At 34.2% G+C, this 23224-nt stretch overlaps 2 protein-coding genes and 1 pseudogene across 2 annotated transcripts; 1 reads left to right on the top strand and 2 right to left on the bottom strand.

Moving 5' to 3' along the window:
* Positions 1-6614: 6614 nt before the first annotated feature.
* LOC108200646 (sesquiterpene synthase 2-like) lies at positions 6615-10576 on the bottom strand. Its single transcript, XM_017368867.2, has 7 exons — positions 10374-10576; positions 9172-9457; positions 8719-9094; positions 8410-8628; positions 7990-8131; positions 7660-7908; positions 6615-7111 (listed from the first exon to the last, which is right to left on the bottom strand). Exons 1-7 carry the CDS (start codon positions 10503-10505, stop codon positions 6818-6820), a joined length of 1698 nt encoding a protein of 565 aa, XP_017224356.1. The 5' UTR covers positions 10506-10576; the 3' UTR covers positions 6615-6817.
* Positions 10577-15244: 4668 nt separating this feature from the next.
* On the top strand, positions 15245-16341 carry LOC108201218 (putative germin-like protein 2-1; annotated as a pseudogene).
* Positions 16342-21534: 5193 nt separating this feature from the next.
* On the bottom strand, positions 21535-22858 carry LOC108202790 (kirola-like). Its single transcript, XM_017371329.2, has 2 exons — positions 22649-22858; positions 21535-22039 (listed from the first exon to the last, which is right to left on the bottom strand). The coding sequence occupies exons 1-2, from the start codon at positions 22830-22832 to the stop codon at positions 21771-21773; spliced, it is 453 nt and encodes a 150-aa protein (XP_017226818.1). The 5' UTR covers positions 22833-22858; the 3' UTR covers positions 21535-21770.
* Positions 22859-23224: the final 366 nt, after the last annotated feature.

Raw genomic sequence — 23224 nt, 5'->3', positions numbered from 1 at the left:
AGTTAAATATAGTTCTGTGATCTAATTGCAAACTTTTTGAGTTCAGTAACTCAATTGCAAGTTGACAACGAGTTCAGTGATCTTTTTGCCTATTAACCTCTTTTGTTTTGAATGTTAACCACACGCAGCAAGAACTTGTCAATGGAAACAAAGCCGTTTTTGCAGTCACATTGAATCAAATTTAATATAATGAGCTGCTTTAATTCTGCACATTTACATATTTTAGAAGAAGCTCTGTATGTAAACAAGTGCAACAGCATACCTGGTTATGTTTTGGTTCAATACATATTTTGAGCCAGGCTCTCCATGTCTTCTAAAATTGTAAAACCAGCCTCTACTATGTTCCATAGATTTTGTGCTTGAAGGTATATGTCTTCATTCGGATGCTCCAGAAGTCATAATTTTCTCCATCAAAGACAGGAATTGGAATATTATAGGCTGAAGTATTATTCAACGCCCTTGTGTGGCTCTGATACCACTAATAGTCTAATACACAAAACAATAATGCGCGTGTGATATACCAATTAGAAAAGATAGAATGGTTTTTTTCTTTCCAATATATTGTTCTTTCAATACCTGAAGTACATAAGACTATTTATATTTCATCCTGAAAGCTGTAAAGACTCTCTAGAATAGTCTTATTTATGATCATACATCCTTTTATTAATCTTATTCATTACATTAGAAAATTCTGGATAGTCTACAAATGCATTAGTAATTTCAACAATTAACTATGAAATCTATTTGGCCAAGTCATCATAAAAGAGAGTTGCTACTTGCCAGGGTTCAATAAGACTGGACAAAAACACTAATATTCCTCTCCTAACTTAATTCAGGGTGTTGCCAAAACTCCAGAACCCAAAATCAAATAATCACATGCTACATGAAAAGATGATAGAGATTTTTAACAAGTGAAGAACTTGAGAAAGAATCTTGGTTCAAACATTAATTTCTAGTCAACAGTATTTTCATAATCTTTTTTCTATAATGTGCAGACCTGTGTATACAGGTCTATCAGCCTGTAATACACATTACACACACGCTATCGAACTTATTATCACAAGTGAATACAAACTTCAAAAGTAGTATATTATAGAAGGATAGAACTGATGCTTGATTCATCGATGTGCATACAAGGAGCACTAATTTACTTATATTCTTTTACCATTGCTAAGTTTTAAGATAATTCCTCTGTAAATCTCATTCAACACAAAGAGAAAAATTAGAAGTAACATAGATATCTGAAGACTTTTAAATGCCATGAATCATATTTTCGCTACAAGAAAAATGGGTAAATTTGACTGACTTTTCCGGTCAAATTTAGTTAAAATTGACCGCGTTCGGTTAAATTTAGTTAATTTTGACCGGAATCGGCGGTCAGTCATAACTTAGTGGATTGGCTTAATGACTTTTTAGCCCTTGAAGTTTGGGTGGAAGTTCCGATGCGGCCTCGAAGTTTAAAAACGTACCTTTCGACCCTCAAAATATCTTTGTCGTACTTTTTAGCCCTTATGGCGTATACCGGTATATAACGGGGTGGACAAAATTGACATTTCACACGTGAGGGTTAAAAGGAGCATTAAACATTAAGGGTTAAAAGAACCTCTAATGTATTTTATTATATTGTTTAGGGGTTAAAAGGAACGAGATGTAAACTTTAAGGGTTAAAAGGTACGCCCAAATTTTATCCCGAATATGAATTGTCAAGTTTATCCCCCGATTTATACCGGTATTTTTAAAAAGGACTAAAAGGTACGACAAAGATACTTTGAGGGTCGAAAGGTACGTTTTCAAACTTCGAGGCCGCATCAGAACTTCCACCCATACTTTGAGGGCTAAAAGGTCATTAAGCCTAGTGGATTTTAGCCATTTCCGGTCAAAATAATTAAAATTGACCGGTTAGTTTTGACCATTTAAAATTGACCGCCAAATTCGACCGTTTTCGGTCAGTTTTGACTATTGCTTTCAATGTTCAAATTTTCATGAAAATTCAAATTTCCCACCTATTTTTAGTTTAATTTGACCAGATCGGTCAAATTTATTTTTTTGACTGCTTGTGTCCAGTCATATTTATAAATTTGTCCACTTATTTCAGTTAGTCAATTTTATATTTTTGACTAAAAAATTGTAGTCAAATTTATAAACTTGACTGATGTTGGGTAGTCAAATTTATAAATTTGACGTTATTCGTTCAAATATAATAAGTTTAATTCGACCGAAAACAACCAAATTTATCAATAATATTACCCAAAAAAAAAAACGCCATGATCTTGCTATATATACTACTATCTCACCTGTAACCAAATCAAAATAACTCAATCCAATCCAATCACAATAACTCAAACTAACTATATTATACTTTGCAATTTAATGTAAACTTAAATTAGATAAACATTGTAAACAAACTTGATTGTGCACCATTCATAACTGATACCATTCATAACTACTGATACCATTCATAACATTCATAACTGATAGGATAAGTTTTACGCTGCAAAATTAATTCCTACACCAGTTAGAAATTCTATCACCAAGGTTAGGCTAACAACTTACAACATTATATGCATACATCCACTTGTGCATTTGAGTCTTAAAACTCTATGTGAGTTTCAAAAAGTTAGCCTCAAAATATGAGTTAGTCCCTCATAAACCTTGCATCAATTACGAGGGAACTTGATCTGCTTCTTTGTCTATGTCTTCATCATCATGGTTTCCCTAAGATGTCGCGATCCATTGGAGATTTTTCAATACTAGTACCCTGCACGCAATTGAATAAATTATATTTTCTTCATACACAGAGAAATGTCATTTTAAAAATAAATTTTCATTGCAAATACAAGAAAAACAAAAGATTAAATCTTCACATAAATGATAATAAGGAACCCCGTTTTGTTTCTTTGTGATTCTCTGTTGTCCTGCTGTAATATATAACCACCACCAAGCAGTTATGCGCGGTACAAATATAAGCTTAAAGTTCTTACTGAGCTAATTAACTAGGCAATTATCTTTAACTAAAAAGACTGCAATTATGATAGAATTGGGAACACAGAGTACAGACAACCATATTATTTGTGAAATTAAGTCTGCACTCCACCTAGTGCTATAATTTTCTAGCCTTAATAAAACATACTTAAAAATAGTCCTTATACTGGAAGTTAGTTTAAATAATAGTTTTCTCAGGCTTCAAACAAGAATATTAAAGTGATGCATAATTAATCATCAATAATATTTATGGTCTGTCTTGATCTTCTCATTTGATGCAACAATATTATCTTTCATTTTGCATGTATGTTCTACATATTTCAATAACAAAAAATATGTTAAACAAACATATTTAAATTAATGTGAAATCTAAGACAAAATGAGTTTCTTAATTACTATTTTACTTTTAACTTCATCAAACTTCAAGACATCATGTAGCAAACACTGAAAACAGTGATATCAAAAATAGCAACTTAAATACAAGAAAACTATGTAGAAAACTATGAACGACGACAAAATGCAGGAAATGCAGAAAACTAAGTAGAAATCTAGACCAGCTGTATTTCCCCCAATGAAACTAGTATCTAAATGCGGGAAATTCTTAAGAGCTCCTATTGTAGTTTGAGCTAAATCCATGAATGTGACTTAACCAGAGGGACTATCTTGTTGATTTTGCACTGTAAGTGACTTAACCAAACTGAGTTTCAAAACAAAATCAAACATATTCAGTATAAGCACACCGTAAAGAGCAGAGGGACTACGGTCTACTGTGCAAGTATGGCCTAATCAAGATCAAAGTAACTCATTGAAGCCATTATTACTACAATAATGCTTGTTCTTGAAATATGACAATCTTGTGTAATCCTTGTTTCAACTTATTGTTTCAACTCGGATGTCATCTACAAAATATACACACAATTCAATTTAAATGCAAATATAATAAAATCACAAAATTCTAATTAACTCATACCTAAAATGTATACTAATACACAAATCTATACTAATTTCATCATACATGAATAACATCAAACATTTATACCAATTTCACAAACAACACTCTACACTAATTTAACAAATTTAAGGAACACAATTTAACCTATATAGTAATCATAATTTGGTATTGAATTTATATTATTCAAAGGAAAAACTAGTAAAATTTAAATATTAGAATGTGATACTTACTTGATGATCTTAATGATTTGATAAGAATATGATATATGTGATGGCATGAAAGAAGAGGAATGGTGGAAAAGGGAGAATTGAAGAGAGAAAGAGAAAGCGGCCTGAATGGGCAGTAGGTATTGGCCGAATCCAGTCAAAATTATTTATTTGACCGGAGCCGGTCAAAACTTTCCCTCCATTTTTTGCGGGGCCCGCCATTTAAAATTGACCGGATAAATTTGACCGAAAACTAAATTTGACCGAAAACGGTCAAATATGTAAAGAGTCAAAATTAATCGGTCAATTTTAGCCTTGACTTGGTGGCATGCGAGTTTGACCTTAAATGTAACTGCGTTCGGTCAAAATTCAGGCGGTCAAAAATACCCGGTTGATCTTGTAGTGTTTACGTAATCAAAAAAAAAACAAGCCCCTTCCCAAGTCGCCGCTTCAGAAAGATTATAATTAGGCAAGATAGACTTCCCGGTGAATATTGATATTTTTTAGGCAACCAACTAGTGTTCGAGCCGTGAAAGCCACTTAGAGTGCTAGAAAGTCTAGAGTTTGATTGTCACCCTCACCTCCATTTACCTGCTTACTATTTATCAACCACCAATAACAATTATTATTTACAGGGCAGAAGTGAGTTAAAATTCAATCTCCAAACAGAGAAACATGATTAAGGGTCTCACAATTTATGTCAATTTTGTGCTCTTTTTGAGTTTTTTTATTTCAGATTCAACAGGCTCGTCAACTTTAGTTATCAAATGCAAGTGAATACAAGCTCCAAACTGAGAAATTCTAAAGAACAGCTAAGTGGTTCAGTGACACTGTGAGTCTGTGAGTACTCTGGGCATCCACTTTTTGTACATGCAAAGAAAAAAAACACTATTTCTTACTTTCATCCTCACATGCAATATACGACATATTCTACATATTTTTACTAATCTTCCACTTCTAGTGTATTCTATGAATCAGGAAATTAGAAAGATTCAGAATGCTTAGTTCTCCGCTCCATCAAGCTGCACTGAAGAATTGTGTGTTGTTGTTATTGCTTATTTTCGTCAGGCTCAATAATCTCCCAAATTTCGTAATAATAATCTATTATTAATTTATCTTAGACTCTTAGTCCCAAATTAATTATTTCCTCTATGTTAAATGAGGATAATCTCTAAATAATTATAGACAACTATATCCTTCAAATCCGGAAAATATCTTAACGCGAATATATATGATTAAAACATAAAAGGGAAAATTAATTCTAACGTCCCTGAACTATAAATAAAAATGAATAAGTAATTGAACTTTTCCTATCATAGTCCTTCCGTTAAATTTTTGTTAACATCCGTTGCATGTTGATGATGTGGCAAAATTCCGGCGATTCTTCATCGTCGTCCACCTTCTCTGCCAGTCTCCTTCCTTCCCTTTCTCTATATCACTCCTTTTCTTTCTCTCTCGTGACCCACTCTACCATAAAACACCCACAACACTCAAATAAGAGGCTCATGTATGAAAGCACACTCCAACCCCTGTTTTTCACCATCCCCCCTCCCCTCATCATCTACCTTCGTGCACAACTGGTGGCGGTAACGTCGCCACCTCCCTTCGTACTCACCCAACTACATACATATACATACTATCATACCTCCAATACGACAACCTATCTACAACTCAATTCGCTTCATCCGCTCTTAATCCTCTCTGGTTGCCACCGTAAGTCGTCGGCCACGAGCGTCGCCTGGCGGTGCTCCGACAGCCCCTTGGCTTAATTAAAGCCTCCAATCCTTTCCCCTGACCCATTTACCAACAACTTCCAATCCAATTGAACAATCCGACACCGTAATTATAAAAGCCCCAATCTTATACCAAGAAGCCTAGTTTATCAAGAAATCCTAATTTATTATTTTACATGTGTCGTCCAAGTATGTTGCTTACACTGAAAAGAGATATTTTTGATTTATTTTTTAACTTGCCACATCAGCAAAATATAACTGACGTTTACTAAAATTTAACAGAAGGACTGCGACAGGAATAATTCGAAAGTTCAATCACTTATCCATTTTTATTTATAATTCAAGGACCTAGAAAAAAAAGTGTCAATAGTTCTGGGATGTTAGAATTAGTTTTCCCAAGATAAAATCCACTAATTCCAAATATATCTCTAAACAATCATGGAGCATAACTGCATTGGCTTGATGACTTTATAAATAGGGTAGGCAAGCATGCATCTTCGAAAAGGATCCCACACATCTAACAAGTCGAGACATCTCTCAAGTCTAGCTTTAAACAACCAAAAACCCAAAACTCCTATTTTTATATTTGGAGTATTCAGCAACCTCTGAATTTGTTATCACCAAATTCCTCCATTAACAGTTGTTAATAGTATACAGCTGCTCTACTTATATATGGATTATAAAACATGCAACACCTTGTTCGTTGTCCAGACTCACCGAGAATTTGTTACACAGTTTAGATCATAATAAAGTAGTTGCACACTCTTATATTAATAAAAGTTATCTTACACAAACAAACCAGTCATGACACTGAAAATTCTTACCTGAAGCAACCCTTACATTATTGTTCATTTCTACGACGAGATCTCACCTGATAGAGTTCATTTATCAAACAACAGTACTGATTAACAAGCCATAAGAACACACTGGAAAGCGCTTAAGCATTATATAGGAAAAGGGTCCAACAGGACGGAGGTGATCATCTCTTTTGTCCGAGCCGAGGAATGTGTGTATCCGTCATCCCCGTCATAAAGAAGATTTATGACTCGTGCCAAATTGAAAACTCTCATTAGCAACGGCATTGCAGCTGCTGTTGGATTGAGGCATTCCTGATTCATATCCTTCCACGCATTTGTAATGCGCTTCTGCAGTGCACCGTAAGTTATTTCTTTTGAAACGCTGTATTGTTTCATAAAACACTCCACAGCTGTCGGTATATGTGGTCTCTGCAACTCAAACTGCAATTCAAACTGTCAGTATGTAGACGATAAATTAGAAGTTGGGTGTATCAAAACAAATTTTTCTTCTTTCTTTTTTTGGTTTGCGCAGGCAAAATGATTTCTCTTTCACCTAGGATTTAATGCTAACGAACCCAAATTAGGTACCAAAAATTCTTCTGTCAATTGAAATATTTTGGTTGGTGTGATTATTGTACTGTATGAGGTGTCCATAGAGTTATAGCCCCTGTCCGGGCAACGGTAGTAGGAGCAACTTTTTACTTTCGTTTTTCTTGACCCGTTTGTGTAAAAAAGTAAGAAGTACTTTTAAGAAGTCACGAGAAAGAAGTAGGAAGTAGAAAATGCTAGTTTTTCTTTACAACTTCTGTTTTTTTTTCCAAATACTCTGATAACTTATAATTATTAATTTACTTCTCATTTATATTCCACTTTTTTACTCTAAGTAAGAAGTCACTTCTTTTAAGCTAACACAAACGGCCCATAGTCAATTTAATCAGAACATTTTACTTAATTAATAACGGCTGCAACCTAAAGTTTCTATGTCTGACCTCATGTCCTACTATGTCGTCACTGAGTCTGCAAATCACAGATGAAGCTTTGACAATCAGCGGATCTTTAGAAATCCATTCATATGCTTCTCTGGTTGCCACATCACCCATCAGCACGAAGCTTGTGACCGATAACATTTTGTACGCCCCAGATATGAGTGCAACACTCATATACTCTTCAAATTCTGGAAAGTACTCTACTTTACACCATTTTGCTTCGTCGAAATAGCCTCTTGATAACCTTTTAAACTAAAAATGAAGTAGCATGTATTAGAAAGGACAGAAGTTTAAAAGGGCACTTGGTACTTGCTTTATATTTAGGACTCTTACAGCATCCTTTGCATAACGAAATCCGTAGGATGGCCTTCCTGCCTTTTCTATCTCTTCTTCAGCTTCATAAAAAACTTCCAGCAGAGGACGATAACAAAGGGTGATGTACTCTGGCAGCTGATCTATGGTACTGATATCCCATCTAATGCAAAACATTTAACAATAGTTATCAGATATTAAGAATAGAGTAGTACTAGGTGTACAGAATTGTGTACAGAAAATTTGTACATAATGACATGGCAATTGATTTGGAATGTTTTAATTGGGGTTGTTGATGTGAATAGAGAGGTCCATTCTAATTAAAACCCACCACATGTCATCATGTACAAAATTTTGTACACAATTCTGTACACCAAGCATTTTTCTTAAAAATAATATATTGCTTTTTCTATCTGATAGGCCACTCAAATTTGCACTTACTTTTCAATTGCATCAGTGAACTGCTGGAGTTCTTCGATAGTGCCATAGATATCATATATGTCATCAACAATGGATGTTAAGGAAATCACTTTGGTTAGGAATACTCGGGCCTCCGTATACCGGGGCTCGAAGTACACGCCTGATATCCAAAAGTAACATTCCACCACTCTATCCCTTGCGAAAGAAAGTTTATTTGCAAAATCTAGATCTTTCCACCACCTGAAATTAAAGTTGTTTCATTCAATACAAATGAATTAAGAAAGCTTTACATGCTCAAGACTCGCGCATCATTTATGGATATGGATATACCTTGTAATAGGACCGAGCTCACTCTGATGCAATGCCTGTACTCGATTAAAATCACGTTTAGCCAGATCTAACAGCACTTGATTATGCCAAGATAATTTGTGGTAGACGGAAATGTAATGCCTTGCTACAAGCCTATTTAAACTTCTACGGAGGGGATACTTGAGTGCACGACCCACAAGGCCTGCTAATGGATCGTTGAGGTTTAAATTCAGATATAGATTAAGGTGAGAGGTGGTGAATTCAAGAGCTTCTTCTAGTATAGTTTCTCCATGCACCATGAGATGTGCTGCTTCATACAAGCTTAGCATTCCTCTAACATCCTTAGCCAAGCTCTCCTTGAACTTCCCGTTGTTGTCCTTGAACTTGTAGAATACATCTGCATGCGTGGAAATACCCTAAGATATGTTAGTATGTACGTTTGACACGAGGTCGGATTGATAACAATCAAGCTACCTGAAGAAACCACATGTCCTTGCTGTCTAAGCAGCCGAAAACATAGAGCAGCATCATGCAAATCAACATCATCTTTGCTGCAGTAAAGTTGAAGAAAGCTATCCTTCAAGTGCTGTAATATTGCATCTAACTCAGCTTCAAAATGGTAGGCCAGACCCAGTCGTTGAATATCATCGATGAAGCTTATTATTTTGCACTGAGGTGTGTCCCCTGCAACTAGCATCTGCTTGGCCTCTTCTTTCAGCACTTGAAGGTGTTTCTCCTCTGCGTTATCAACTTCAGTTTTCTGGTTGCATGAGTTTGTTAATACAAATTACACGTATATTAATTAATGCATGCACACACACATATATACTCCCTCCGTCCCAACCAATTGTTTACGTATGATTTAGGCACGGAGGTTAAGAAATATGTATGGCTTAATGACCTTTTAGCCCTCGAAGTATGAGTGGAAGTTCCGATGCGGCCTCGAAGTTTAAAAACGTACCTTTTGACCCTCAAAGTATCTTTGTCGTACCTTTTAGCCCTTTTTAAATATACCGGTATAAATCGGGGGATAAACTTGACAATTCATATTCGGGGTAAAGTTTGGGCATACCTTTTAACCCTTAAAGTATACATCTGGTTCCTTTTAACCCCTAAAGAATACATTAAAATACATTAGAGGTTCTTTTTAACCCTTAATGTTTAATGCCCCTTTTAACCCTCACGTGTGAAATGTCAACTTTGTCCACCCCGTTATATACCGGTATACGACATAAGGGCTAAAAGGCACGACAAAGATACTTTGGGGGTCGAAAGGTACGTTTTTAAACTTTGAGGCCGCATCGGAACTTTCACCCAAACTACAAGGGCTAAAAGGTCATTAAGCCAATATGTATAAAGTAGTAGAAAAGAGAGAGAAAAGGGGTGAAATGGTGGGACTCGTTGATTTTTAATGTATAAAAACGAGACAGCGGAATAAAAGTAGTGTCAAAAGTGAAAAAAAGTGGGGAAGTGGTGTAACCCATTCACTATTAGTTTTGGTAAGTTTTGGATTGTAAAAAATTGGATGACCCATTCACAAAAAGGAAACCGTAAAGAAATGGTTGGGACAGATATGGATAGGACAGAAAGAGTAATTATATAATTTATATTTATAAAAGGCGTGCGGAGCCCCGGTCCCTCGATGTGAACAATTGAGACAGTAACGACTAACGTACCAGGAGCGACGAGTTACAGTATGGGAGGAATCTGTCTCCCCAGATGCTGGGATGATAATTTGCCGAACTCCGAGTAACTGCAGTACTTGAGACATTTGGTGGACCAGAAGTAGAATTAACATACATAGCCATGATCTGCTGATATATCTATCTTACTTCTTTTAAAACCAAACATAGATAATTATTTGCAAATGTGATGTTCTGGGAACCTTATATCTTTTCTTATAGTGTTTTCCGATAGCTTACACTTGTTGACATTTGTGTTTTTTTAGCATGGGATTAGTCCTCTAGTACATTATGTCATACTCCCTCCGTTCCAATCAATTGTATACAGTTTCTTTTTTGAGATGTCCTATTATTTCTATACATTCCCAAAATAACAACTTCTCATAATACAAAACACTACTACACCCACTACTTTCTCCCACTATCTCCATTATATAATAATAAAACACTATTACACCCACTACTTTACTCCACCATCTCAAATCTATTATTAAAAAATATGTTGGTCCCACGACTTTACCCACTTTACATCTAAATTTACTCATTTCTTACACTTTTCCATGGTCTCCGCGTCCGATCCCAATGTATATAATTCATCGGGACCGAGGGAGTAATTATTAATAGCTTACGCTTGTTGACAATTTGTATATCGATACATTTTTCCTATAAAAACTATTTATGTCCCACATTGCTCATGCTTCTGTTTACATGACCTTTTCAACCATCTTACATGTACTCATGTAGTCAACCATTGGCTAAGGGTGTATTCCCTTCTGAAATCGTTACTGATTGAAATATCCAAATTCGAAATAAAGTATTTCAAATTTCTTTTTTAAAAAAGGTGATCTAAATTTGGATCATCACCATTTTTTACTCAAAATTCACTGGTTGGTTTAATATTAAAATAGTAACTTTGTTATTTATATAATTTTAGTATATTAGATTAAAAATTGAATTTTTTTTTCCAGTTATTTGAATAATAATAATATATCATAACTTTTTAATTATTATAGTCTCAAATTTTTATATTAAATATTTGAATTATACATAAAATTTAAAAATTCTAAAAATATATAAATTTTAGTCAAACTGAGTCGAGTTAGGCGAGTACAAACTAAACTCGAACCAATTCCGAACTAAATGAGCCGACTTTGAAACATATAAAAAATATGGCTCAGTTTCGTTTAGGAATCGAACGGATTTTTATCCTCAGAATTGGGTCTTAATAAAAGAATTAGAACCAGGCTAATTAAACAAAGGGAGATCGAACTTTTTAACCAACGGCTATGTTTATTTACGCCGGTTAACGCTTGTAAGGTTTGTATAAAAAGAAAAGCAAAGATGCTTTAGAATACTGAAATGATTGTGTCAAAATATACGTAACTTTGTTATAGTTTTACATTAAAAACTGATTTTTGATTTTAAATAGTAGTAGGTCTCGGAATGACTAGTTCTAATAGACTAATAGTATACCATCTCTCCAAAAACACGAGTACTAATTTTCGCAGGTAAAGGTGGAACTAGAGAGCGCTAAGAGATGTTAGAGCCCTCTAACCTCAAAAAAATAGTGTATTTTTTTTTTCAACTCCCGCTGAATTATTTTCGGGCTGAGAGTGACGAGTGCAAAGCATTTTATCATCGAAAAACACCATAAGCATCGTGTGCAAAATATTCCACGGTAAAAAGTGGGGCAAAGGACATGCCAAATTGTAATGAAAATGAGTTTAAGCTGTTTTAGGTTTAAAAGAACACGAGTCCTATGGTAGTAGCTATGTAAAGTTGTAAACCAATTATTTTTATAAAGTCAAAAGTGAATTATGAAGTACTGAGCCCTACCTTTGAAAGAATCTCCTGTACTATGTATGACAACCACACTCGCAATCTGGATTCTAGCACTCACAGTTTGAATAGGGTTAATTATCTAGTTGATGATCATTGAACTAGATTTAATGTATCAAATTGGTCACTGAACTCAAAACGGTATCAAGATGGTTACTGAAGTAGCCATAAATATCAAACAGATACCTTGAAATATAAGTTCAAACAGTAAAAATATTATTTATAAAGTTTTACACATTATTTTTGAATGTTACCAAAACTAAGTAAAAGGTTATGACTTCTAATATTTATGATAATATATTTAGATTTTATCAAGTTTATTTATTATTTATTTTTAATTAAAACAAAAAAATAACTATATAATAAAATATAAATAATAAATAAACTTGATAAAATATAAATATATTATTTTACATACTAGAAGTCATAACCTTTTAGTAGGTTGTGGTAACATTTAAAAATAATGTGGTAACATTTAAAAATAATATGCAAAACTTTATAAATAATATTTTTACTATTTGAACTCATATTTCAATGTACTTGTTTGATATTTATGGTGACTTTAGTGACCATCTTGATACCGTATTGAGTTCAGTGACCAATTTGATACATTAAGCCCACCTCAGTGACCAATTTGATAATTAACCCATTTGAATACTGATATCGGCCTCACAAGTTCACAGTTTTTTGGTTAACATGCACCTCTTTATAATTAAAATAGATAATAGATACTCGTTTCGTCCCAGCCAATTGTTTATATTTGGTTTAGCAACGGAGGTTAAGATGTATGTATACAGTAGTGGAAAAAAAAAGTGGGTGAAGTGGTGGGATCTATTGACTTTTAAGGTATAAAAAAGAGATAGTTGAATAAAATTAATGTGAAAACGGAGAAAAATTGGGGAAGTGGTGAGACCCATTGACTATTGTTGGTAACTTTCTAAATGTAATGAATTGGATGTGGCACCCCAAAAAATATACCGTAAAGAAATGACGAGACTAAGGTGGATATTCTTAGAGCAGGGCTTTTCGTATCGAATTTTGACTGGATTGTTAAATGATATTCGGATATGAATATATTTATATCTAAATTTCGATTTGAATCAATAAACGACTTCAAACTTATGCGAAAAAAAATTTGATTAATTTTTATAATAATGTATTAATATCTTCTATTTATATTAACAATATATATAGGCAATTATTCTTTATGAAATAAAATTAAAATTAAAATTACAGAATAATATAAGCCTTGTGTTATTTTTGGTTGGGGTGAATGACGAGGAAAAGAATGGAATGAAAACTATGTTATGGACAACTGTTAAGAAATTTCATTCATTTTTCCATTTCATTCATTACATCACATATATATTAGATATCACACCATCTATTTGAGATATAGTGCTCTATCCTCTTCTATTCTCAATTTCTTCTCAAATTTTAACATAACAATTTTGCAATTGGAGCTCTAAGCAGCCAGAATCCTGGTGTTATTACAATTGCTAATGCAGTGTTTGGGTCAAACCCTTCGATTCCTAGTAGTATTCTGGCAAAGGCGTTCCAGGTTAATAAAAAGTTGATCCCAGTGATGCGGACACAATTCAAGATTTAAGGGATACATTTACATTCTTTCAACAAAGGTCAAGATTCATACTGTACTATTGATTATATTGAATCACTGTTTTTTTAATTGTAATATGATTAATGATTTAATCTATTTGGCCAATGTCATCATAAAAGAGAGTTGCTACTTGCCAGACTTCAATTAGACTGGCCAGAAACACTATTACTCTCCTAACTTAAATCAGGGTGTTATCCAAAACTCCAGAACACAAGACCAAATAATTACATCCTACAAATGAAAAGATGATAAAGAAATTTATAACAATTGAAGAACTTGGGAAAGAATCTTGGTTCAGACATTAATTTAAGTCAGCTGTATTTTCATAATCTTTTTTCTATAATGTGCAGACCTGTATACAGGTCTATCAGCCTGTAATACACATTACACACACGGTATCCGAACTTATTATCACAACTCTTAAATGCCATAAATCATATTTTACATAATTAACAAAATCACAAGCCCCTTGCCAAGTTGCTGCTTCAGAAAGACTATAATTAGGTAAGATAGACTTCCTGGTGAGTATTGATATTTTTTAGGCAATCAAGAAGTGTTCGAGTAGTGAAGATACTTCAAGTGCTAGAAATATAAAGTTTGATTGTCACCTCATTTCCGTTTACCAACTTAATATTTATCAACCACCAATTACTACTATTATTTATAGGGCAGAAGTGAGGTCAAAATCGAACTCCAAACAGTAAACGATGAATACAAATTTCGCCATTTATGTCAATTTCTGCTCTGTTGTAGTATAAGTTTTCAGTTTCAACAAGCTCTTCCAAAGAGTTATCAAATGCAAGTGAACAGAAGCTCCAGATTTCATTGTTGGAAATTACTGAAAAATTCTGAAGAACAGCTAAGTGGATTTTATGACACAGTGAGTTTCGGACTAGTCCTTTGGGCATGCACTATGTACAATCATGCAATAAAAACTAATAATCTACTTTAAAATGTATTTTTTAGTTTTTTAAAATAATGAAAGAGTGACTTATAATCTTTGGCAAAAAATTAGTCAATATGACCAATAAAAATGGGAATAGAAACGTGACAACTAAAAAAGGAAGGAGGGAGTATTACAGATGTAATTAGCTGGAAATCATCCACCAAGATAATGTCATTTTTGCGGTCACTATCAAATCATAATCAGAATAATGAGCTGCATTCTGCATACATAAGCTACTACTTCAAACACTCTAATCACTCTTGACCATATATAAACACGTTCGAAATTTAGACTGAACGTGGACTAGGTGAAGTAAGTCCAATACTTGGTCTCCATGTATGACATTAACACTGCTAGTGCCAGTTTTGACCGAATAAAAAAATATCACAGATTTTGTCTGCATCCGGCATGTAATTTAGAACTTAAGGTTGTATCTTTTGCGTTTGTTTGTGTAGAAATGGTGGCATATTGTTGGACTCTTTTACTCTATATAAACACACAAAGTTCTGATACTTAGTTCTCACAGCTCAAGGACACCTCGCTTAAGCTTCCAAATCTAATCCAATAGTTCTTAAAATGCCTATAAAATTTATCTACTATTGTTGGCCATAATGTCTGCAGGGGCTCTGGCCTCTGACGGTCCTTCTCTACAAGATTTTTGTGTTGCTGATCCCAAGAGTTCCGGTAAGATCATAATGACAATTCATTAATTTTTCTCTATACTTTTAAGAAAAATTCAGTTTACTACTAGCTGCTATTATTAGTCATACAATTTTGATTGCATAATGTACATTAACATCATCAATAATGCAGAATGCTGAATATATTTGTTGAGATGACTAAATGTAACCCAAATTTATGTTATGACAGTTCTAGTGAATGGAAAGGCATGCAAGGATTCTAAGCTTGTTACGGCCAGTGATTTTTCTTTAGCAGGACTTCATGTAGCTGGTAATACCAACAATGCTGTTGGCTCAAGGGTGACTCCAGCATTTGCTGCACATATACCAGGACTCAACACCCTTGGCATTTGACATAGCCCCATCGGACATAAACCCTCTGCACGCGCACCCACGTGCTACTGAAATTCTTACAGTTATAGAGGGTACCCTTGAAGTTGGATTTATCACCTCGAACCCTGATAATCGCCTCGTTTCCTGAGGGTCCTATTCATTACCAGAAAAATATTGGAAAGTCTCATGTAGTTGCAATTGGAGCTCTTAACAGCCAGAACCCGGGTGTGACTACAATCGCTAAGGTAGTGTTTGGATCAAACCCTTCGATTCCTGGTGATATTCTGGCGAAGGCCTTCCCGGTCAATAAGAAGTTGATCCCTGCAGTTCACAATCCAAGATTTAAGGGATCAATTTACATTCTTTCAACAAGTGTCAAGATTCATACTGTACTACTGATTATTGATAGTCTAATACACAAAACAATAATGCTCGTACTGGTGTAATAGTAGAAGGAAAAGCAACACTGAATAGATAGAATGGTTTTTTTCTTTTCAATATATTGTTCTTTCAATACCTTAAGTACATAAGACTATTTATATTTCATCCTGGAAGCTATAAAGACTATCTAGAAATAGTCTTATTTATGATCATACATCCTTATTTAAATCTTATTTATTACATTAGAAAATTCTGATAGTCTCAAAATGCATTAGTAATTTCAACTAGGGCTGTTCACGAACCGAGCCGAGCCGAGTTTTGACCGAACCGAGCCGAGCTTTAATTTTTTTTTTTTGACGAGCCGAGCCGAGCCGAACTTTTTTATCGAACAAAAATCGTGTTCAAGCTTGAGTTCGTTAACTAACGAGCCGAACACGAGCTTGTTCGCGAACAAATACAAGCCGAGCCGAGTCGAGCCAGAAAAAAATAAGGACGAACCGCTAGTTGACTCTTAAAATAACTAACCAAATTATTTATTTATTTTTTTGAAACTTTGATTATTTCACTAAAATGTATATATGTTAACATCCATACGGTTGGGTCGGTAAAAAATATTTTTTAAAATATCAAAACACTAAATTAGGATTAAACACTAGTCAGCGGTACCAGTAAAACTTCTATTTGACTGTTAAAATAGCAAACCAAATAAAATTATTATTTCCTGAAATTTTAGTTACATCACTAAAATATATCTATATATATATTATAAGTTGAATTCTGAGTTCAAAAACATATATAAATTATTAAAAAAAATCAAAAATATTATATTTTTTCGAGTTTTAACGAGCCGAACGAGCTCGAGCCGAACGAGCTCGAGCCGAACGAGCTCGAGCCGAACATACTAAAAGCTCGGCTCGAGCACAATTTTTTGTGTTCGAGCTCGAGCTCGTTAACTTAACGAGCCGAGGCGAACGAGCTCTTAACGAGCCGAGCTCGAGCTTGTTCGCGAACAGCTCGGTTCGTTAAACAACCCTAATTTCAACACTCCTCCTTAACGCATTTTCTCGCAACTCCAAGCATGTCTCGAAGGTATTCAAACTTTGGCCTTGCTAGCGCTTTAATTAATGAATATATCTGCCATCTATTCCTCTGTCCTGTAGTAGACCACCTGAGTTTCTCCATTTGTTGATGCTTCTGGAATGAAGTGATACTTAATCGCTATATGTTTTGCTCTAGTGTGATAGACTGGATTTTTTGTCATGTCAATTGCTGACTTGTTGTCACAGAATAATTGCACAGCTCAAAATTGCATCTCTCCCATGTCCTCAAGTATTCGCTTTAGCCAGATAGCTTGATTAGCTGCGCTTGCTGCAACCACATATTCTGCTTCAGCCGATGATTGGTCCACTGTTTCTTAGTTCTTTGATGCCCATGAGAGATGCCAGATCCCAGTGTGAATGCATAACCCGAAGTGCTTTTCATATCATCTTCTGAACTGGCCCAATTACACTATCTGTGTAACCATGTAACTTTGAATCTGCAGCTACCTTGTCACTAAGAGAATAGCCATGAAATTTCAACTATGAGACTCGCTTGTACCAGATGCCATATTCAATGGTTCCCTGTAAGTATCTTAATACTCCTTTTGCCGCATGCACCATAATGTATTCGACTTGGATTTAGCATCAATCTTGATAACAGGCTACTTGCATACATGATACCAGTTCTTGACTTCTTGTATTTGTTAAGGAGACTTCCGATGAGGTTTCTATATCGCGAGCCTTCAATTTTAGAAGACCCATCATCCTTCTTCATCTTTTCTTTTGCAACAAGTGGTGTGGCAACTATTTCACAACCACTCGTATTAAACTTCTTTAAGAGGTTCACTATATGTTGTTTTTGACAAATGAAAATGCCTTCATCTTCTTGTGTAGTTTCAATGCCAAGAAAATGATGCATTAATCCAAGATCACTCTTTCTAAAGTTTTCATCATATCTTCCTTCAAATCATCCGAATCATTTTTTCATTATTTCCTGTATAGATTAAGTCATCTACATGCAAGGAAACTAAAAGCTTGCTAGAGGTACCTTGTGTTTCAATGTGAAGTGTAGGCTCACTTGGACTCCTCCTGAATCTCAAACTTGTGAAATAATCATTAATCCGACTGTACCATGCTCATGGAGCTTGTTTAATCACGTACAAGACTTTCTTTTATCTCAAAACTTTTCCTTCACTTCCTCTTTTTACGAGCTTTATATAAATTTCTTCTTCGAGAAACTCATTTAAAAAGCGGACTTTACATCTAATTGGTGAATTTTCCATTTTTTCCGAACATCTAGAGCCACCATTGTTCTTATATTAAACCCAGCTACTGGCGCGAATGTGTCCTCGTAATCACCTCCGGGCCTTTGTGAGTAACCCTTAGCTACAAGTCTTGATTTATGTTTTTGTATTAAACCATCAGGAGTGAGTTTTGTTTTGAAAATCCACTTGACTCCAATAATTTCTTTATCACGAGGCTGCCCAACCAATTCCCAGATTCGTTTTTCTCAGTCATCCTAAGTTCTTCGTCCATACCCATCTTTCGTTTTTGACTGCCTCCTCAAAGCAATTTGGTACAACTTCTTCAAGGTTGCATCTTTATATATTTCTTTTAGTGAACCAAATCGTAGTGGTGTTGTATCATAATTTTGATCGTCTTGATTTTGAGGAGAGTTTTTTTGAGAGAACGGTGAAGAAGGTGGCAATATTTATGGCCTCCAATTATCCTTGTTTTCATTTTTATCTTCCTGCAACGATGGCACATACGTGTATTATAATTATAATTCAAAAAATTAGGTTTAAGAATCCTAAAGTAATATAATTCTTTTTTTATCGGATTCTAAAAGTAATACTCTACAATCTAGCTAGAAAAAGAATTGTAAACTAATACTACAATTCTTTTTCTTATTTAGGAATCATAAAGTTAATACAATTCTTATTTTTAATTACATATTAATATAGAACTTATTAGAAAAGTACAATTCTTATTTTCAAAAGTTATAAAATGTATTATTTTATTTTAATAAAGTTTCTCAAATTATATATCTAAAATGTTATATCACATAAATTTATATCAAAATGTATAAAAATCAAGATTGTAAGGGTGGCTGCATTAATTGAAGAGGAGACATGCATCTAAGGTAGCAGCAAGCCCTGTGTAATTTCACCATTTTATAACTTAACCTATTCATACTCTACTTTTAATCTAGATGCCTATAACTTGCTCCGACTTGGCAACGGAGGCTATAATCGTGTGCTACATATTGCTCAACATTAGAGCATCAACAGATTAGCTCTATCATGTCCTAAGCTAAAATTTTGAAGAATATGAACAAAAATTCACTCCAACAGAGTCCCTATTGATTCCCTAATGCCTGCTCCGGAGTTATAATTAGGGAGGAAAGTAAGTGAAAAGGAAGTAAAGTTATGCGACTTTCACTCCAATTTAAAAGGAGAGGAAAGCAGATGAAAGTGGATGTAAATATAGCATACTTTCACTCCAAAAGTTTCACTCCAAAAGTGGGATGAAAGTGAAGGTACATTTGCTGGAGATGCTCTAATGTTGAGCAAATACAATTCTTGTTTTCAAAAGTTATAAAATATATTGTCTTATTTTATTAAAAAAAATATATTTAAGGAACCTACTTGGGAAACTACTGGAGATGCTCTTATACAACACGCCTAAGGCCTCTGCTAGTAATCTTTTGAGAAGGTCTCTGCTAGTAATCTTTTGATTTTGTATCTTTTTCTCAATACGTGGCGTGTCTAGAATTGTTGAATTTAGTCTTATAATTTTTTTTAATAAATTTTGAATAGAAAATAAAATTATAATCTAAACATTAGGTTCAAGTATTGTAAAGGTAAATGGATTGCAAAAATAGTACAATTCTTTTTCTTATTTAGAAATCATAAAAGGAATAGGATTCTATTTATTGAAAATAATGATCATGAAACAAATACAATTCTTTTTTTCAAAAGTTATAAAATATATAGTCTTATTTTATTAAAAAAATTTCAAATTATATATCTAAAAAATAGTTTTTTTAATTTTTGTATAGAATATAAAATTATAATAAAAAAACGAGGTTCAGGGGTTGTAAAGGTAATACAATTCTTTTCGTATTTAGGAATCATAAAAGGAGTATGATTTTATTTATTTAATAGAAAAAATATAATTAAATAAAATATAATTTTTATTTTCAATCTAAAAAATTATCACATAAATTTGTATGAACCAACGACGACAATTAATCAATATATACAAAGAATCATTTTTGTCCAGGGAGTGATTTAGTCTTATAATTTTCTTAAATTTGGAATAAAAAAATTTTGATTACCCGATTACAAGTCGAGGATCAGTTCACTTATTCGATTGCAAGTTTATATTAGTTCAGTTAATTAATTGCAAGTTTATATTAGTTTAGTTAGTCGAGTAAAACTATTTTGAGTTGAGTAACTCAATTGCAAGTTTTGAGTTAGTTTAGTGATGTTTTAGCCTATTAACCTCATTAATTATAGTCATCGTACAATTCTAAAAGGTACACGTGTTTGAATATATTTATTTTTTCTGTAATTATTCAAAATTTACCATAGCAATATCCACTACAAGAAAAATAGCCAAAAACTACCAATTAAAAGCCACCGAGTACAAATACAACCGAATGTGGTTGCTTTTAAAGTCAATTCAAATTTAAATAGATTAAAGCATAAAAGAAACCGGAATCGGTTGCTTTTGTTTAGTTGCTTTTACCGGCGGGAAAATTCCCGCGTGATGCTCCCGAAAGTTCCGTAAAAAAGCAACTGAAATCGGTTGCTTTAATAAAAGAAACCGAAGCCGGTAGCTTTTATAAAACCAACCGAAACCGGTGAAATTTATAAAAAGCAACCGGATTAGTTTGGTCACAAATTTATGATATCAAAAAATTTCGTATTAGCTGCGCTTGCTGCAACCACATATTCTGCTTCAGCCGAGGATTGATCCACTGTTTCTTAGTTCTTTGATGCCCATGAGAGATGCCAGATCCCAGTGAAAATGCTAACCTGAAGTGATTTTCATATCATCTTCTGAACCGGCCCAATTACACTATCTGTGTAACCATGTAACTTTGAATCTGCAGCAACCTTGTCACTAAGAGAATAGCCATGAAATTTCGACTATAAAACTCGCTTGTACCAGATGCCATATTCAATGGTTCCCTGCAACTATCTTAATACTCCTTTTGCCGCACCATAATGTATTCGACTTGGATTTAGCATAAATCTTGATAACAGGCTACTTGCATACGCCGCCGCGAAGCGCGACTTTGACAACTAGATTTATATATAAGAAGGTATTATTATCGAAAAGAATACAAATGGATTGAAATATCCCATACACGACCTCACAGGTGTAATATAAATACATGTAAGTAACCCATAAAACCGAATAACAACCAGATCAGTAGTAACTCGATCTGCAAACCAAACGCCTTATAAGTGCCTGCTAAGCCCTTTTTTATTGTGCCGATGCGACTGCATGGAAAATATAGCAAGGTCCAAACTTTAGAACGAGTTACATTGAGAGATGATGAGCCTCAATATCCTTGGTAATACGAAGCACAACGTCCAAGTACTCTGTGGGATCCTTCACACTCTCGTCCACTTTCTCGTAGTCGATGCTCCATGTCACAAGATTATCCTCACCACTGGTATCAACATGAATAGTGAGGACAAAGATTTTGAAGGACTCTAGGAGATCTCCTTCAATCACCTTAAAAGTCACTGATTTGTCCTCTTCATCTATGGCTTCCACCCTATCCTTTGTTACCATTTCCTTCCCATCTGTATAATTGAAATTATATAGTATTCGACAAAGAGTACGTGTGTTAAGTAATAAATAAGCATGGTTGCAGAATTCGGAAATCGGAGCAACTTGCTTGATCTACTAATTCAGCGCGGCTTTATCCAAGATATTTTGAATAAATCGGAGATTTTCAGTCAAATCTCAATGTAATCGCTAAATTGATAAAATATTTTAAAAAAATTAATCAGGGATTTTTCGAAAAAATTCAATAAGCACGAAACAAAAAAATATTTACAACTGATTTTCAACGCAAGGTCCATCGAGAATAGTCTTATGTCATCTATTATTTGTACTAAAACATGTTTAAGAACGCAAGGTCCGTCGAGAATAATCTTATGTCATTCAGTTACTTTGACGCGTTATAACCGACCACGCGACCCTCGGTCGGTTTTAGTGCTGCAATGTCTGATCGGTCGGTTTTAATTGGTCTGTTTTGACCCGTTTTCTTGTAGTGTATTGATATCATCTAATATTGGTACTAAAACATGTTTAAGAACGAACTAGAACTTAATTAAACCATATATTACATGTCACATCTTATGCAAACGTAGCTCAAAAAATCAAATACAAAACATCTTTGCGCTTACCTACGGTAAATTTCCAAACGATAATGGAACCAACTTTTCCAAATTCACCTTCATGAAGATCACAACCCTGTATATCAGAGGCCATGGTGTGTATATGGTGCGGTTTGCTGCTAAAGAGCTCATGAAACACATCTCCGTCTGACTTGATGCTTGTCTGGCATATCAACTTACCCAATAATCCCATTTTCAGAGTGTATATATTTATGCTAGAATTAGGTAGATATTGTGATCTTTTTATAGCAATTTAGGGTGCACTGTGGCTAGTGGCAACGCCATAACGTTATCAATATAAATGCATGCATGCGTCCAGAACATAAAGTGTGGTTTACAAACATACATTCTGCCGTGTGCATTTGGGAAGGGCTAGCAAGGCCTTGGAAAAATTCAACCATAATTTGATTAATTTAGATATCAGAAAAATCGGTTGAATATCAGAATCTGAATTTAGTGCTGTCCAATTACATATTCATGCACCGATTTTTAAACGCCTCGTTTTGTGGTAGTTGGACAAGTTGTTCTCATTTATAAGGTCCTTGGTCATATAGAATTTTTTTCCTTTTTTACATGTGCTTGGTA

The sequence above is a fragment of the Daucus carota genome, chromosome 9 (genome assembly GCF_001625215.2).
Source record: "Daucus carota subsp. sativus chromosome 9, DH1 v3.0, whole genome shotgun sequence".
Classification (NCBI taxonomy): domain Eukaryota; kingdom Viridiplantae; phylum Streptophyta; class Magnoliopsida; order Apiales; family Apiaceae; genus Daucus; species Daucus carota.
The sequence above is the reverse complement of the archived record's forward strand: the minus strand, read 5'-3'. Positions and strand labels throughout refer to the sequence as shown.

What these genes read in the sequence shown, in the direction of transcription:
- LOC108200646 (XM_017368867.2), bottom strand. Translation starts at nt 10,505, where the DNA reads ATGGCTATGTATGTTAATTCTACTTCTGGTCCACCAAATGTCTCAAGT. An exon ending in AGGACATGTGGTTTCTTCAG is followed by an intron (nt 9,095 to 9,171) that starts GTAGCTTGATTG and finishes CCACGCATGCAG; the next exon opens with ATGTATTCTACAAGTTCAAG. An exon ending in TTCACTGATGCAATTGAAAA is followed by an intron (nt 8,132 to 8,409) that starts GTAAGTGCAAAT and finishes GTTTTGCATTAG; the next exon opens with ATGGGATATCAGTACCATAG.
- LOC108202790 (XM_017371329.2), bottom strand. Translation starts at nt 22,832, where the DNA reads ATGGGATTATTGGGTAAGTTGATATGCCAGACAAGCATCAAGTCAGAC. An exon ending in CGTTTGGAAATTTACCGTAG is followed by an intron (nt 22,040 to 22,648) that starts GTAAGCGCAAAG and finishes TCAATTATACAG; the next exon opens with ATGGGAAGGAAATGGTAACA.